Below are 14,386 nucleotides of genomic sequence, written 5' to 3'. Positions count from 1 at the left end.
ACTCCTCCTCCCTCTCTGCTTCCTTCAAAGCAGCTGGGAATAGCCACGTGACATCTCGACGCTCGACTTCCGTTCTGCGCTAGCTACATTCCTGCGCCTAGGCACGCGTCAATCGCTGCGGACCCGCCTTTGCCTCGGGATGGCGCAGGAAGGAGGGAGAGCAGCCGGAAGCCAATAACAGTGACGTCGCCGGCGGCCGACCTCGCCGGCGATTGGGCGAATCAGGGGGCACCTTAGCCGTTGCGTCAGCCGCGGTCGGCTCGCTGCGGCGTCGCGCTCATCGGCTGAAAAAGGCGATCTTCAAAAATTGTTTACAAATTATCCGTACAACGTATGGGGCTCACACTTGGCTCTAAAATCCCCCGTTCTGTGTTCTACCACCTGAATGCATTTGATTGCCACCTTCACAAAGCTTTTCAGGGTCCCTTTAAATGTAGTTGCTGCGGTGTTTTTGACCCCCGTCATAATTCTAGGCTTTGCTGCTGCTTTGGCACAAATACTTCGTTGGCCAATTTTACTTGTGTGTGCTTGCTGCATGAATATTGTCTGTACTGTACTCTTGCCACTGCAGAAAAAGGAATGGATTCAGATGACAGAGCATGCTTTTGAAGTCTGTGGGAGGGGCCTTTGTGGTGCAGTGGACAGTAGGAGGCTGATTATGCACAAATATTCCTCATCGTGACTCAAAATGGCCATTTTGCTAAGAAACATTATTCTGTTACCTGTTCATGTGCGCTGCATTCTACCATTTAGGATACCGCAAAGTTAGGGGGCTACTATGTAAGCTCCTTTTGCTTAAAAGCAAGCGCCTTGATCTCTGATGTCTTGAGGTTTGTTGCCTTTTACTGGGTTTCATGATGGTTCTCTAAACACTTACAAACCACTGCCTTGCACACACCCTTGATAAGCGTCAAAGTTTCTGAATAAATAAAATTAACCATAAGGCTACCACGTTAGGACGACCCGATTGTTCGGTTGATCATTAGCGAATAAAAAAATTTTGTAACACACAAACTGCTTATCAACACACCATTAGGAACAATTGTTGAGCCATTGCTTTGACAAGTGGAGTTATCTGAAGGGGATTCCTCTTGTTGAAATGTTGGCTCCATCAAGGTTCCCATTGTGGTGCTCAAAAATTGACACAGCTGTGAAAGACCTTGAAAACCTCGCATTTCTGAATGCCATTTTTCTTGGAATGCTGCAGGTGCACAACGAACCACCATGTGGAAAGTTAAGTTGCGGAAGTTCATAATCAGGTGGTATTGTTGCTAGTCTTTCAAATGAGGTGTGCTCGTGGCAGCCTCCACCATGCACTCAATAGTTCCCATTTCCCACCCTGGCCTATATTGCTGTCTGTAGCAAAGAGATGTCTCTGAAGCAAACTTTCCAGGTAAATCATGTTTATTTGGATTAGTATGAATACAGTGTAGGCCCCATTGCCAAGGTAGTGTGGCAACACTCCTATTAGAGCACATCTCAAGCAATAAGGGAAACACCAACTGCAGCCCAGGCGACACATTTCTCAACATGTCTTCAGCTCCCTCAGTGTCGCATTCACAGCTCAAAATGAAAGTTCTTGGAGCACCAGTGACTTGTCCAGTAACAGGTGCAGCAGGCAATGGGGATGGAGCATCTTCATGACAACAGGAACTTGCTGAATACAGAAAAACGAAACACATACAGCATGAGTGACCATACTGACAGGTAATAAACGAGTTTGTTCTCAGCTCTCAAAAAAGCCTAGCACATGTTTGGGGAGGAGGTGGGGGTAGTGCACATCCAACTGCAGGCAAAAGTGGCGACATTCCAAGGCACTGAAATTTTTGTAGTGCCTGTGAATGTGGTCTACTCCTAGCAAGCGAAAAAAAAATGTACAGAGGCTGTAAGCGAGCCTTCACATCCGTCAACGGTAGTGAAACCCAAACGTCAATCTGAGCAGGCCACGAGTTCTTTTGCAGCATGCTTTGGCAGCATGACAAGCTAAGGAGGGTTGCAGCATGCAGTAACCAAGGACAGCCAGGCTGTAATTGCGGGAAATAAATAGGCAAAATACGATGGTGCCGCTGTGTCAAGATTACGGTGCACATTAAATAGCCCCAGGTTGTCTAAATTAGTCCGTAGCCCTCCACTATGCTGCGCTTCATGGCCCAGGTGTTGCTTCTTTTTTTTTTTAAGATTAGACAGCGCAAGCAAAAGCAGGCCATTTTCTGTTGTACAGGAGTATCTGTCCCCACAGTTGGCCTCTTCTAGCACTGCTAGTTCAGCCAGGATCAATTGTAGCAGCACCGAATCCCCCCCTCGGCTATCCAAAAAGAACCCATGGCAGCATGCTACCGAAGCGTGAGTGGACGGGGCTGCAGCACCAGGTGGGCCATTGTGGGCCGTGGCCCAGGGTGGAAGTCCTCTGGAGCTTAACGGGCTCAGGCAGGGTTGGGTATGCGCCATCCCGGGGAAACGGGCACTGGATGAGGGGTGCAAGAAAACATACAGGCAGTCCGGAGCAACATTTTCAGCTCCGAAACAGGCTAAGTTGACGGCATGCTCACACATAAGCATGATATAAAACACCGATTTATGTGGCAGAACACAGGGTACTAGCTTTCATTGTCCCGTCACCTGTTGGTCCGCGGGTGCAAGCACCGCTCCTACCAAGCAGAGGCATGGGCTTGAGTTGCAACATGCTTGGGCCAACCTAGATGAACTACCCAGTCCAGTTTTCAGTCCAAAGATTACCAGCGTGGCAGGACATGCAATTTGAATGCAACTGTATTACAATTACAACAACAACAATATAATTACAACAACACATTTATTCTTAATGATACTGCCATCTTTTACCAAACAGGAATGTGCAGGCTGAGTTTTTTAAATGAAGCATATGTTGTGCTGGTTGAAATCTGCTAATACTAGCCCGCCTCTTTGGTAGGAGCCTCCCAATCTGCCACCTGGGAGACGCGCTCTCTGAAGCAGGCAGGCTCTGCTAAGAGAAAAGTGTTCTGGCACACTGCCAGATGCAGCATAACACTGCAGCGTCACCATGGGAAGACCCGAAGACGTAATAAACAGCATCAAGTAAGATTACTTTCATAGGCTGTACAAAGCATAAAGCGCCGAGCGCACTGCATTTGCTGTATTCAATACGCGACGGTACACTTCGTCTGCTCAGGAAGCTCGCTGGCGACGGTAAAGCCTGTGCCGGTAAGTTACCGTTCACGTTAACTCGCGCATGCGCAGTCGACTGCCGCAAACACGGTAACGCTATGCTAAAACTCTCTACTATGTCGCGTTGCCTTGATTCCAAGATTTTTTTTAGCGCCGCCAAGACGGCGCACCGAAACACACACACACCGTGCTCTGTGCGTCTTCCGTTTCGGTCCGCCGTCTTTGCGGCGCTTTTAATCCCTTGCAGTGATGTACCAACTCGCCAGAACCACGACTCCGCGTCGCAATATTGTTGTAAATATGGTGAATGCGCGCAACTGCCACTTGCGAACGTTACCATTCTAATACGTTAGGCCTAGAAATTTGGAACAGTCGCAACATGAAGCAAGCGGAGGTTAATTTTACACAGTGACGAATATACGTCGGCTCACATTTACATTTCATTTGATTCAGTTTTGCTAACAGCAGTAAAGATATCGCCCTGCATTAATTGCAACGTCGCTGAGCGTGGACTTGATACTTGATAGGCCTACGTTGAAGCCTAACCAAATTTTCTAACACAGTCACAAATAAAACAATGAAGTCATCGTTTCTATCTAACACAAATGTCCATTCAATTAAATACGAATATCTATTCGCTCATATTTACATTTTCTTACTTCTAAACGCTGCTCACAGCTATTCAAGGTCACGTGCGATAAGAGGCCTTAAATTACGTACTAGGCACAATACTAGATGAAGCGGATTAACGCAGGCGAAATAAAAGCAAACTATTCCAAGTTTTCTTACCTTCAGCGCTGACGAAGACAGTTGCACAATCTCAGCGTCGAAATTGCATGCATCGCTCTGTGGTGAAGGACGAGGTTGTCAAAAGTTGTAACGCTGTGACCGCATTTGTCACACTTCATGTGGCTTTTTGAGCTTGTCCCCTCTTTGTGGTGCACTTTTCTCTCGTGTTTAAGCATGTCTTTTCGTTGCGAAAACACCTTGTCGCAGTCAGGGCAGCGCCGACGATCCTCATCGGTGGGAGCAGCATTCGACGAGCCCGCCATGCCGCAGAAAAGTAAATACGCCGCAAACGTCGGAGGTCAGAGCAGCGCACCTTCAAGGCAGCACGTCCATAGAGAAAGAAATAGTGGTGCACGTCTTTCTCCCATAAAAAAAAAACTAACCTTAAAAATGACGTCACATCCGCTTGTAAACCAACCAATCAGCGTGCTTAGAATTGACCAATCAGGGTGCGGCGCCTGCTGGCCCGATATACTTGTGACTGGAGCAGTGGAACGCGGTAAATTTAAATTGTTTTGAGCAAACCTTTAGCGTGTTTACCTTGAAAGGAGCGCGACACAAGAGGGACATGAGAGGTGAGCGAGAAAGCGAACGGAGCCATTTACTTGGCAAAGACTATATCGTCTTTTGTCGAGAGAGAGAGAGAGAGAGACAGAGAGAGAGACAGAGAGAGAGAAAGAGAGAGAGAGAATAAACATCTTTATTCGCAAGCTCATCGTTGTTTGGGGACGGTGGCACCGGTCTTGTGGTGGGCGTCCTCTATTCTACGATGTTCCGGTCCTTGTCAACGGCTCGAGAAAGAAAATACACTTTATTAGACAAAAGGAGTCAAGCGGTCAAGGCTCAGTACCACATTGCAGCGTCCAATATTTTTAGGCCGGTAGACCTGCCGAAGCTTTTCTTTGAGGCTACGCTTGCCAGTTCTCCCTCCCACTTCTCAACCAAGAAGTTAGAAATCCGGGAAAGTGCTGGGTTGAGCGGGCCTTTCCACTCAATGGAAGTCAGAGCGAAGGGACCGTTGCGGACCGGCACTGCCAGTCGGAGTGCATTGTCGCAGTCGCCCTTCAGTCGCCGGTGGATCACGGTATCGTCTGAAAAAATTGGTTACGTCCGGGAGCCTGCTCCTTAAGAAAGGACGGCCGTCAGTTCTGCTGGACCAACAGCGCGGTTTTTCACCTTTGCCGTGGCGAACGGAGGGTTCAATGTCACTCTGTCAAGAACTTTTACCCAGAGTGAATGTGCAGATTACCGAACGTGGCATCCTCGCTCTCTCTTCGAATCCGTTGGGCGATTGCTCAGACCGCATATCGAAGCCGCAAATCGCACTCGCCGCAGGCGTCCCGGGGGAATGCCCTACGCCGACTCTGGTCGCAGAATCTGAAGCGCGTCGTCCTCGGCATCGCCGCGGTCGTCGGGCTTCTCGGCGTCCTTCTGCTGCTTGCCTCCCTGCAGCTGTCTGGCCGCGGCTTCACCGGGAGCGTGTGCTGGAAGCTGAGGTGTTTCGAGTACGCGCAGCTCCTGAACGAGACGCTGAACGCGTCGGTGGATCCGTGCCAGAGCTTTACGCAGTTGGTGTGCCACGGCTGGCACCGCCGCCACCAGCTGCGTCTCTCCGAGATGGTCGTACAGCGTGCTATCGCGGAGGTTACGGAGGACTCGACGAACTTGCGAAAGGTACATTCCGCATGGTCCTCTGCTCTTTCTTGACAACTGTAAATGCAGTTGCAACAATTGCAACTGTCATTGAAGCTACTGTCATTGTGTGCTCCTCTACATCCGGCCATAGCTATAAACAGGCACAGTAAAAAAGCGTCAGGTTATAACACTATCCCGACGTTGCCATTGCGTGAGATAATGCTGTTGTACAAGATAGGTCATTGATCAAAATTAGTGCGAAATTGGCATGTGCTCCTTTTCTTTGTGTTCCCCCTGCCCCCTCTCTCACACTCTTTCCTCCACTTGCCCCTGCTTTACTCGGCCTTCTCTTGAAGCTTCCTTCCGTGTCACGTGGTCTAGCCGTTGCCATAGACCCACCAGTAACCAACGAGTAGGATCAACCCATAGGTCATGTGTGGTACACGTGACCAATAGGGGTTTGCGTGAACTAGGGCACGGCCAGGACCGGGGTAGTGAGGGGGCGAAGGGAAGAGAGAGGAGGAAAGGATTTGCAGGAGGCGGATTACGGCGGGATGACAAAGCTGGGAATGGAGTCTGGAATTCAGGAAGAGGAGAAAGCAAAGACAGTTGGTGGAAAGAGGTGCCAAGGGGGATTTATTTTTATTTAGTTATTTACACGATACTGCAGACCAAGTAAACTGTGCAAGCAGGACGGGCAAGATATAAAAGAATATAAATGCACATACAATGCAGTACAATACACAATGCAATTTAGACTATAGCAACATCAACACAAAATTCACTAGGAGACATGTGCAATAGACAGGCCAGGCTTAAATTCACATTAAGTACGGGCATATAGTGCGCTAAAACCGCTATAACAGGGTTTACAATCCACTTAAAAATTTAAAAAAGACGTGCCAATTCAAGCAAAACATAGAACAGCCTCTTTAATATTATAATCGTCAGTCATTGTAAGGCTGTCGTGAAACTCCCACTCCAATGCGTTCTTGCAAATTGTTCCAGTCTTATATTGCCCGTGGAAAGTATTAAAATATAGAAGTATTTGGTCGGGCAAAGTATTAGAGAGAGAGAGAGAGAGAGAGAGAGAGAGAGAGAGAGAGAGAGAGAGAGAGAGAGAGAGAGAGAGACAGAGAGAGAAGCAGGGAGGTGGCCGGCAGCCGGAGCTGTGCGGCAACTTTCGTAGCCCGAGCTATGATGGTTTTCTGTCTCTCCGGTTGAGAGCAGCGCACCGCTGCCTACCAGAGCTCAGAGGAATTGATTTCAGGGAGGGGATCATATGGACAGGTCCACATTCGATGTTGCACCGTGGCCTTGTATCCGCATAGTCGGCAAAAGGAGGAGGTATAAAATGAGGTATGTATGTGGTGGAGGAGGGCCCTATTGGGAAGAGAATGTCTGTGTGAGCGTCCGTATTTGTTCTTCCGCGCAAAGTCAGTGAAAGGTGGGCCGGTGGGTAAAGAGGACAGAGAGGAGGTACTGAGTAGTAATTTTATTGTAACTCATCTCGGGCTGATCTGGCTCCATGAGAGGCCACAGAGGTGGGGCACGACCGGGAGGTGAGTGCTAGGGCTGTCGTGTGAGCCCCCTCGTTACCCCAAGCCCAGTGTGTGCGGGAGTCCAAATCAGCTCAGCCTGGGCAAGTAGGTGGGTTTTTGAGAAGTTTTAGGGCCCGGGGTGAGATGGTACAGGAAACATACTTTCTAATGGCCGTTTCCTACCTAGAAATAATTATTGAAGGTGGGGGCCGACTTGCAAGGGCTATTGCGATTGCCGCCTTTTCCGCCGTGACCGGTTCCGCCGTGCGGACCGTGAGAGAAGTGAGTGGGGGATTGTTTGGGGCATCGATGACTCCTATAACGAATCCATTGCGGTGTCGGCATTCAGCAGCATCGACATGCACTGTGTCTGGACGTATCGGGTGCTTTTCTGCAAGCGCTTCGGCTCTCTCCACCCTGCGGCCACGGTGTGCATGAGAGTGCGAGGGATCCGGGCTTTGATGCCAGCGTAAATTTTCAGCGGGATAGGAGATTTGGAAGCTCTGATGATGGGCGCTTTGAGTTGGAGGCGTTGAAGCAGATGCTGCCAGGAAAGTGTTTTGGCTAGCCGATTAAGTTGGGCAACACACTGAGCTTCTATGAGCTCCTGTGCCGTGTACAAAAAAACCGTATGAGAGAACTTATTTTCGCTAAGACCGGGTCAGTTGGGGGGGAGGTACGTGAGGGAGTAGCTAATACGGCTCATAAATGCTTGGGTTAAACGAAGTCGATCAGCTTCTTCAACGCCGGTATTTCGGGTAGCAACGCGTTTAATTAACCCGATGGTTTGGGCGACGTGAAAAGAAAGATGTTCATAAAGTCCGTAGCAGTTCTGAAGCGATCTACAGTGAGTCAGAGAATTCTGATTTTTGAGACTCGGTGTAGGGGTTGACTCAATGCAAACATGGATATTTGGATTCGAATGTTGTCTTTTCTTTGGAGGTAGAAGTAATAGCTCTGACTTTGCTCCGGAGCATTGGCGGCCATCGAGGGGAGCACCCTCTATTACATCGGTCGCACCAGCTTGGATGATTTCTTCTATTTCGGCATCACTGCCCCGCTGGGTCCAGAGTTTAATATCACCCGCTTAGGGACTAATATTTGATATTTTGTTCAGTGCTTGCGGGATTTGAAGTAGGGCTAAGTTATAGAGTAGTGGTGAAAGCACTGCTCCTTGCGGTGTTCCTATTTATGGTAGGCTAAATTCTTCCGCTAAACACTGAAAGTCTAAAAACTTAAAGGGGCGTTGTAGAGGAATAATAGTATCATCCGCTAAAAACTGTGCTGGGTGCAGTGGAATGTGTTGTCTGTATAGTTGAGGGAAGTGTTTGCGTCTTGTTGTGTGGAGTGCTTTGCATGTAATTAGAATGTGACTTACGGACAGGCCTTCCCCACACCTGCTACACAAGCAGGTGATTCGAGGGAGAAGGAAGCAAACTTTATTAAGAAAGGATGGCCCAGAGCCGCAGGGGAAGGGGGACGGCAGGTAGGACGCTAATAATGGCCAGCCATCGAGGTCGCACAGACGAAGCTCCAGAGTGCTGTAAATGTATCCCTGACGCGCCAAGAGGGCCGAATCCACTCGTCGTATGAGTGAACCCACGCCACGAAGTGTTGGGTGCGAAGTACGGCAAGGCCCGGGCAAGACCAGACGAGGGCCGGAAGGAAGGTGATGCCGTGCACGCCGGAGTATCCCCGGAAGGAGATCGACGCTGTCATGCGTTTCGAGATTGGTTCTGAATTCAGTCTGCGCTGGGTGGAAAAAGAGAGCTTCTTCTTCCAAGTAGTGAATAAGTCGCGTAGCGGCCATTCGTTCAAGCAATTTGCACAATGTCGACGTCAGGGAGATGGGGCGTAGATTAGACGTCGTGGATGGATGTTTCCCAGCGTTAGGAATGGGTGTGATGACTGCGTGCTTGAAAGATTCTGGCAGATGTCCTCAGGCCCAAATAGAATTCAATAGTTCCAGTATATCGCGTCTAGTCTGGTCATCCGAATTCCGCAGCATTGACGAAGTCACGCCATCTTTGCCAGGCACACTGCGCACGTTCACTTGCTCCAGTGAAGTAATAGTGAAGGACTACTCAAGAGGGTCGTTTTCGTCTACCGGCTCCGAGAAGTAAATGTTTTGGGGTGGCGTAGAGGATGGCCGGGGAAATAACGTCCTAGCAGCTTCTCGTTCAAAAGCCTTGTGAGTAGCTCCGGTGCGCAGAAGCACAGCCGAGACTGGAGCCTGCGAGCTCATGCCACAAGTGATGGCCCGGAACGTTCCCCACAACTTCCGAGCTCCGGTTCGGTGAGAAAACGAAGCGCAATGCTCCTACCAGCGGTTCCTCGCAAGTTGTCTCGTGTGGCGCCAAATAAGGACATTGTGTCGGCGGATTCACATGAGGTCTGAATAAGTGCGGCCTCCAGCACAGTAGTGCTCTTGTAAGGTGTCTCACACCCGTCACAAGTTAATGAGGTGGCGGCCTGGAGCTGGTGTGTTACGCTCTGTCGGTAAAGTTTGAGTAGCTCCTTTAGCTACCTTAACAATGCGGGTAACCAGGGCATGTGTATAGGAGTGGCGCCTGGCTGGTGGAATAGTTGGGATTCTGTTTCGGCTAGAGGTATTCGGAAACGTTTGCAATCTGTAAATATGAGTAGCTTCGAACGCAGTGTGGAACGAGTGGAACTACTGAGCTGAACTCATAGAGGTAGTGGTCACTACTACCCCATGGAGAGGTTTCGCGCCACCAATTGGCTACCGCATCGGTAGTGGCCCATGTCAAATCAGGAATTGTGTTTCGTTGTCGCGGTCCTGAGCCTAGACGGGTTGGCACTGTTAAATTATTTACCAGTACTAAGTCACCATCCTCGGCCGCCTTTTCCAGGCTGCGACCCCGAACAGATGGGGAGCGGCAGCTCCACGTTGAGCTTAACACATTCAAATCACCTCCAAACACTGAAATGTCCTTAGGGTAGAGGCTACGAAGCCGTCGAATCCATTCGAAATCCGCATCCAATAGCAGGTCGAACGTAAGCTGATGCCACTAAGAGTTTTTGATGGCCCAGGGAAATCCGTACTGCCACCATCTCCTGTACATCGCTGCCAAATTCCATCGTAGGCATTTGGCAGTGAGGAACACCTTGCCTGACGTAAATGGCGACCTCTTGCGTCACTTCCATTAATCCCGATCTCCGAGGAAGGGCCCGTCAGATTGCCGGAGCGGCGTATCCCCGGTATAGTGAACTAGAATACTTGAGTTCACTATATCCCCTGTAGCCGCGTATCGCGGGGCCAGTTCCACGCGCCTCTTGCAGTAGAATAGCAATCGGCTTGTTTGCCATACTGTGAAGGCGGTCATTTAGATCATACACATTGGCGCGTAGGCCGCGACAGTTGGCGCCATGGTGCCTTCAGACACCACGACTTCAGATGGTGCCTTCACAGCGGTCTCTTGCAATGACCTGCCAGAGCGTATGCCTGGTATGCCGGTAGGGTAGGGTAGGAATTTCTGGATTACTTTGGTAACAATATCCTCCACATCTTCTTTAGTCAAAGGTTTCGGATCCGGGCGACTAGTGGAATGGCGCGACCTCTGGTGGGCGGGAATTTTCCGCCGACGCTCCTCAATCATGTCGAGGTTCTCGTCCTCCTCCTTGTACTGGCGCTGCAGGAAAACCAGCTGGTCATGTAGGGCACGAATGTGATCGGGTAAAACTGTAGGAAGGGGCTCATTGCCGCCGGGCGTGGTAACTTTTTCCTCTTTGGTTTGGGATTTGTCTGCGCTGCTGTCTTGGAGAACGGCAGAGTACGTCGGCCTATCGCAGCGGTTGTAGCTTTCTGAAGGCAACTGCTGTAACAGTCGTGCCGTCCCACAGTCCTTCATGGTCTTGTCATCAAGCGGTGGAGCTGGAATGTTGCTAGGTTGGAAGAAGGGGGCAACCTTGAGCGTTCGAAGACGCGTTGTTGGCTGTTCACCCCGCGCCCCTTAGTGGCGCGATCGTTCTGATTTTCTTGCCAGCGCTGTATTCGGGCGACCTTGGTTCCATATTATCGCGAAACCGCAGTTTGACCATTCGCTTTGCAGGTATTGCCGTAGGACACCTCTTGCGGGCTGGTGTCCCCGCCATAAATTTCGCCACAGTGGAAGCACACTGCGGCATTGGGACTGTGCTTCTGGAGGTGCCCGTCGCGATGACAGTGGTAACACACCAGTGTTCGCGGTACGTAAGGCTTTACGGCACAGTTAGGTGAAAGTACGCACTGTTCTTGGTGGTATGACAGTATCGAAAGTCACCAAGGTCCAGCTTGTTTTACCGAGACGGCGGATATAAAGAATCTTGACTTACTCATATGTTGTGTGACCACGGAGATCTGCGTTTGAGTCTCCAGGATCAATACGAATAACGTCACAAGATGTACCTTTGGGGCGCAAAACCTGCGCCTGGAATAGAATGCTGCGGTCTCCAATGGTCACTTGGGTCTGTTCGAAAAGTTCAGCAGCCTGATCTGCATGCACTGTAAAACGTGATTGTATAGAACTTGTACGGTGATTTATCGCTGTCGAGTTTGTGGGAAGGGAGGAAAGGAAAGTGAACTGGGGATATTATTGACCTCAGCAAGGAGCTCACCTGCGTATACCTCAGTGCGGGGAGAGTCGGCACTACGCTTATCAGGTTAGCAAACTGTGGTCCAATCCGCCCTCCATACGCTATCTCCGGGCAAAGATGCGAATTGAGAACCGTGTCAGTCTCGTACGACGACAGGGGATAAAATACTAGGGAGGACATGAGGAGTGGGATAGGAGGGATATTAAGAAAAGGACAAAAGGAGGGAGAAAAAAAAAAGCATCGACGAGAACGGCGCGACTGTTCGGCGTGAGTGTTCGTTCTTCAGCAGCATTTGCTGCAGGCGCAGGGTGGGTGCGGTGCCCTCGAGGTATGTCAGGATCTTCCAAGCGGGAGCTGGCAGCTCTAACTTAAAAGTAACTAGTTACAGTTACAAGTTACTGAAAAAAGTAACTAGTTACCGGTAACGCGTTACTAGTAACTAGTTACTGCCCAAGACTGATCGGCGGTAAGGAAATGAAAATCGAAGAGCGCGCGCTTTCTGTAAAAAATACACGCGTAACAAACTCTCTCGCTCTCGGAAATCAACCGCGAGAGGCGCGCGTCACCATCCTAAAACTTTAATGTTTCAGACCTTTCATTCTTCCTCGTATAATGCTTTCTCTCTATGTGTAATGTAGAACAGCTGAGTCTGAGAAGGCGGGCGGCATCGCCGGCATGGAGGGTGGCAGTGTTTTGTAGCTTGACCATAGAGAAATCTGCGCCGGCACTGTATTTTCACGCGTACTTGTTTCCAGTATTTGCGAGAGGTGTCCACCTTAAGGTTTTTTCTCAGGCAAGTGTCGTACGCTTCGCCACGAGCGTTCGTCGTGCTTTGTTCGAACGTTGCACTGCTCGCGAACATGTCGGCAACTTGCTGCGTTGTAGCGGACGAGACACGTGCTTTTTTGCGCAACGACGTTCCGTGCACTGGTAAGAACAGTGAAGTGTTACTGAATTTTCCATGTCACGTAAGCAGGTGGGTAACTCTGCATTTGTCATGGCCTAGCGACTTCCTGCATGCCCATTTTTTTGACTTGCGGAAGGGCTGTGAGCTTGCTCTTTGTTTGTGAAGTTGCCGCGACATGCCGAGAACTTGTTGCGCCTCAATTGGCGCTTTATTTACAGCGTAGTACAAACAAATGACAGGAGAACGTACAGCCGGTAAAAGGCTTGTCTATAACACAGCGTTCGTACTCTCAGCCCTATCCTGCCCCGCCGGAGCTGGCTTTGAATAAAACTACTGCGGAATTCTGAAGTCTTAGCCCTTCGCTTTTGCCTCCGACATGTTTCGAACGAGTATGTTTCGGCAGTTTTCGGATGTAGCTGGTTGAAGTTGAAATCGCTGTTATAGACAAGCGTTTTACCGGCTGTACGAGTCATTGAACGGCGTTTGTGTTGTTCCGCTTTTTCATGCTTGTACCGCGCCTCCAACTTCTGCATTGCAAGACGCTGTGCTTTATTTAACGAAGTCCAGCAAGGAGGAACGGCCTTCGATTAGAGCGGCTGACCGTGACTGTGCTCGAGCTAAAGCGACGTTGTCATGCCATAGCTGTTGGTTTGGACGCAAAAGACAAGGCCCTTGCTTCTTTGCTGAGGTTACGGCAGATAGCGGAGGCGACAGGTTGGCGTCGCGGCGGACGAAGTAAGCGTTGGAGACGCTACTTTATAAAGGCCGACCTCCATGCAGCGAAGTTTCTCGGCGAACTTGGCGCGGCGGACGCCGTGGTTTGACGCGCCGCTCAGTTTTCGTCCACCCAACCTCCATGCAACGTGACACGGCGAACGCCGCCGACGGAAGACAGGACAGGAAGTACAACGAAGTACGAGGCTGTGATTGGCTGCGGCCTCAAAATGCAGTTTGCCGCTTCCGGTCGCGTTCGCCGCCGCGCGTTCGACATCTAGCTCGCGTAGATCGCCGGCGAACAGCCGTATTTTCGACGCCGGCGGCAGAGCGGCCGCCGCCGGGCGACGTTCGCCGCCTTTTCGCCGACATTTCGCTGCATGGAGGTCGGCCTTAATACACGCGCAGCGTTTCGTTTACTGACCACGGTACACCGCGGAGGGGCAGTTGTGAATATTGACTGTGCTTTTGTTGAAGCCCTTAAACATTTGAATCCATGATTTACAGAAGTTACATTCAATATTTTTTTTCCCTCGCTCTTGTAAATTTTGGCTGGCGTTTAGTAAGCGTCGTCAAATTTGTTCTGATGTTACCTTTGCAGTGTGTGCTGCTGCTGCAATCGCGACGAAGCCAGAGAGAGAGAGAGAAAGAGGAAAGCCGAGGTGAGGCCCAGACATCCCAGGTAAGTGCAAAAGATGCCCCACTTGGGAGCCCAGGAACTCCCAGGGACATTACCCTCAAGTAACAAACATCTTAAGTGATCTTTTTGGGATTTCCCTAATGAACTGCTTATGAGACCTACCAGAGCACTCACCATTGGAAGTACTTTCTTTGATATTTCCCAAAAGGGCTTCGAATTTTTCGTTTGTAGTATGTTACAATTGCGACTCGTACTGCTTGACAATGAAGCCACGACAAAACCAACAGAAAAGAACATTTATTGAAATTTGAGAGGAAATTGTGTCAAATGTAATTCAGTTTAAGAAATCATCATCCATTGTGACAGCCGGTGTTTCTGCGAGCAGCTTATGCTCCCAGC

The 14,386-nt window shown here is 49.9% G+C and overlaps 2 protein-coding genes across 5 annotated transcripts in view; both read left to right on the top strand.

Annotated features, from left to right (window-relative positions):
* The first annotated feature begins 2,330 nt into the window (after window positions 1-2,330).
* Window positions 2,331-10,810, top strand: LOC144148332 (endothelin-converting enzyme-like 1). The gene is made up of 3 exons (XM_077679881.1): window positions 2,331-2,369; window positions 5,329-5,628; window positions 10,790-10,810. Exons 1-3 carry the CDS (start codon window positions 2,331-2,333, stop codon window positions 10,808-10,810), a joined length of 360 nt encoding a protein of 119 aa, XP_077536007.1.
* A 1,485-nt stretch (window positions 10,811-12,295) lies between these two features.
* The window catches only part of LOC144149758 (uncharacterized), a 138,698-nt gene continuing 136,607 nt past the window's right edge, over window positions 12,296-14,386 (top strand). The window contains exons 1-2 of one of the 4 annotated variants that reach the window (XM_077681409.1): window positions 12,296-12,656; window positions 13,949-14,029. The gene's annotated coding sequence lies outside the window, so the exon portion shown is untranslated. The remainder of the gene's footprint in view (window positions 12,657-13,948; window positions 14,030-14,386) is intronic. The other 3 variants (XM_077681408.1, XR_013318356.1, XR_013318357.1) reach the window with 3 other exon arrangements.

The sequence above is a fragment of the Haemaphysalis longicornis genome, unplaced genomic scaffold (assembly GCF_048455015.1).
Source record: "Haemaphysalis longicornis isolate Haplotype H1 unplaced genomic scaffold, Haemaphysalis longicornis Haplotype H1 scaffold_8, whole genome shotgun sequence".
Lineage (NCBI taxonomy): Eukaryota > Metazoa > Arthropoda > Arachnida > Ixodida > Ixodidae > Haemaphysalis > Haemaphysalis longicornis.
The sequence above is the reverse complement of the archived record's forward strand: the minus strand, read 5'-3'. Positions and strand labels throughout refer to the sequence as shown.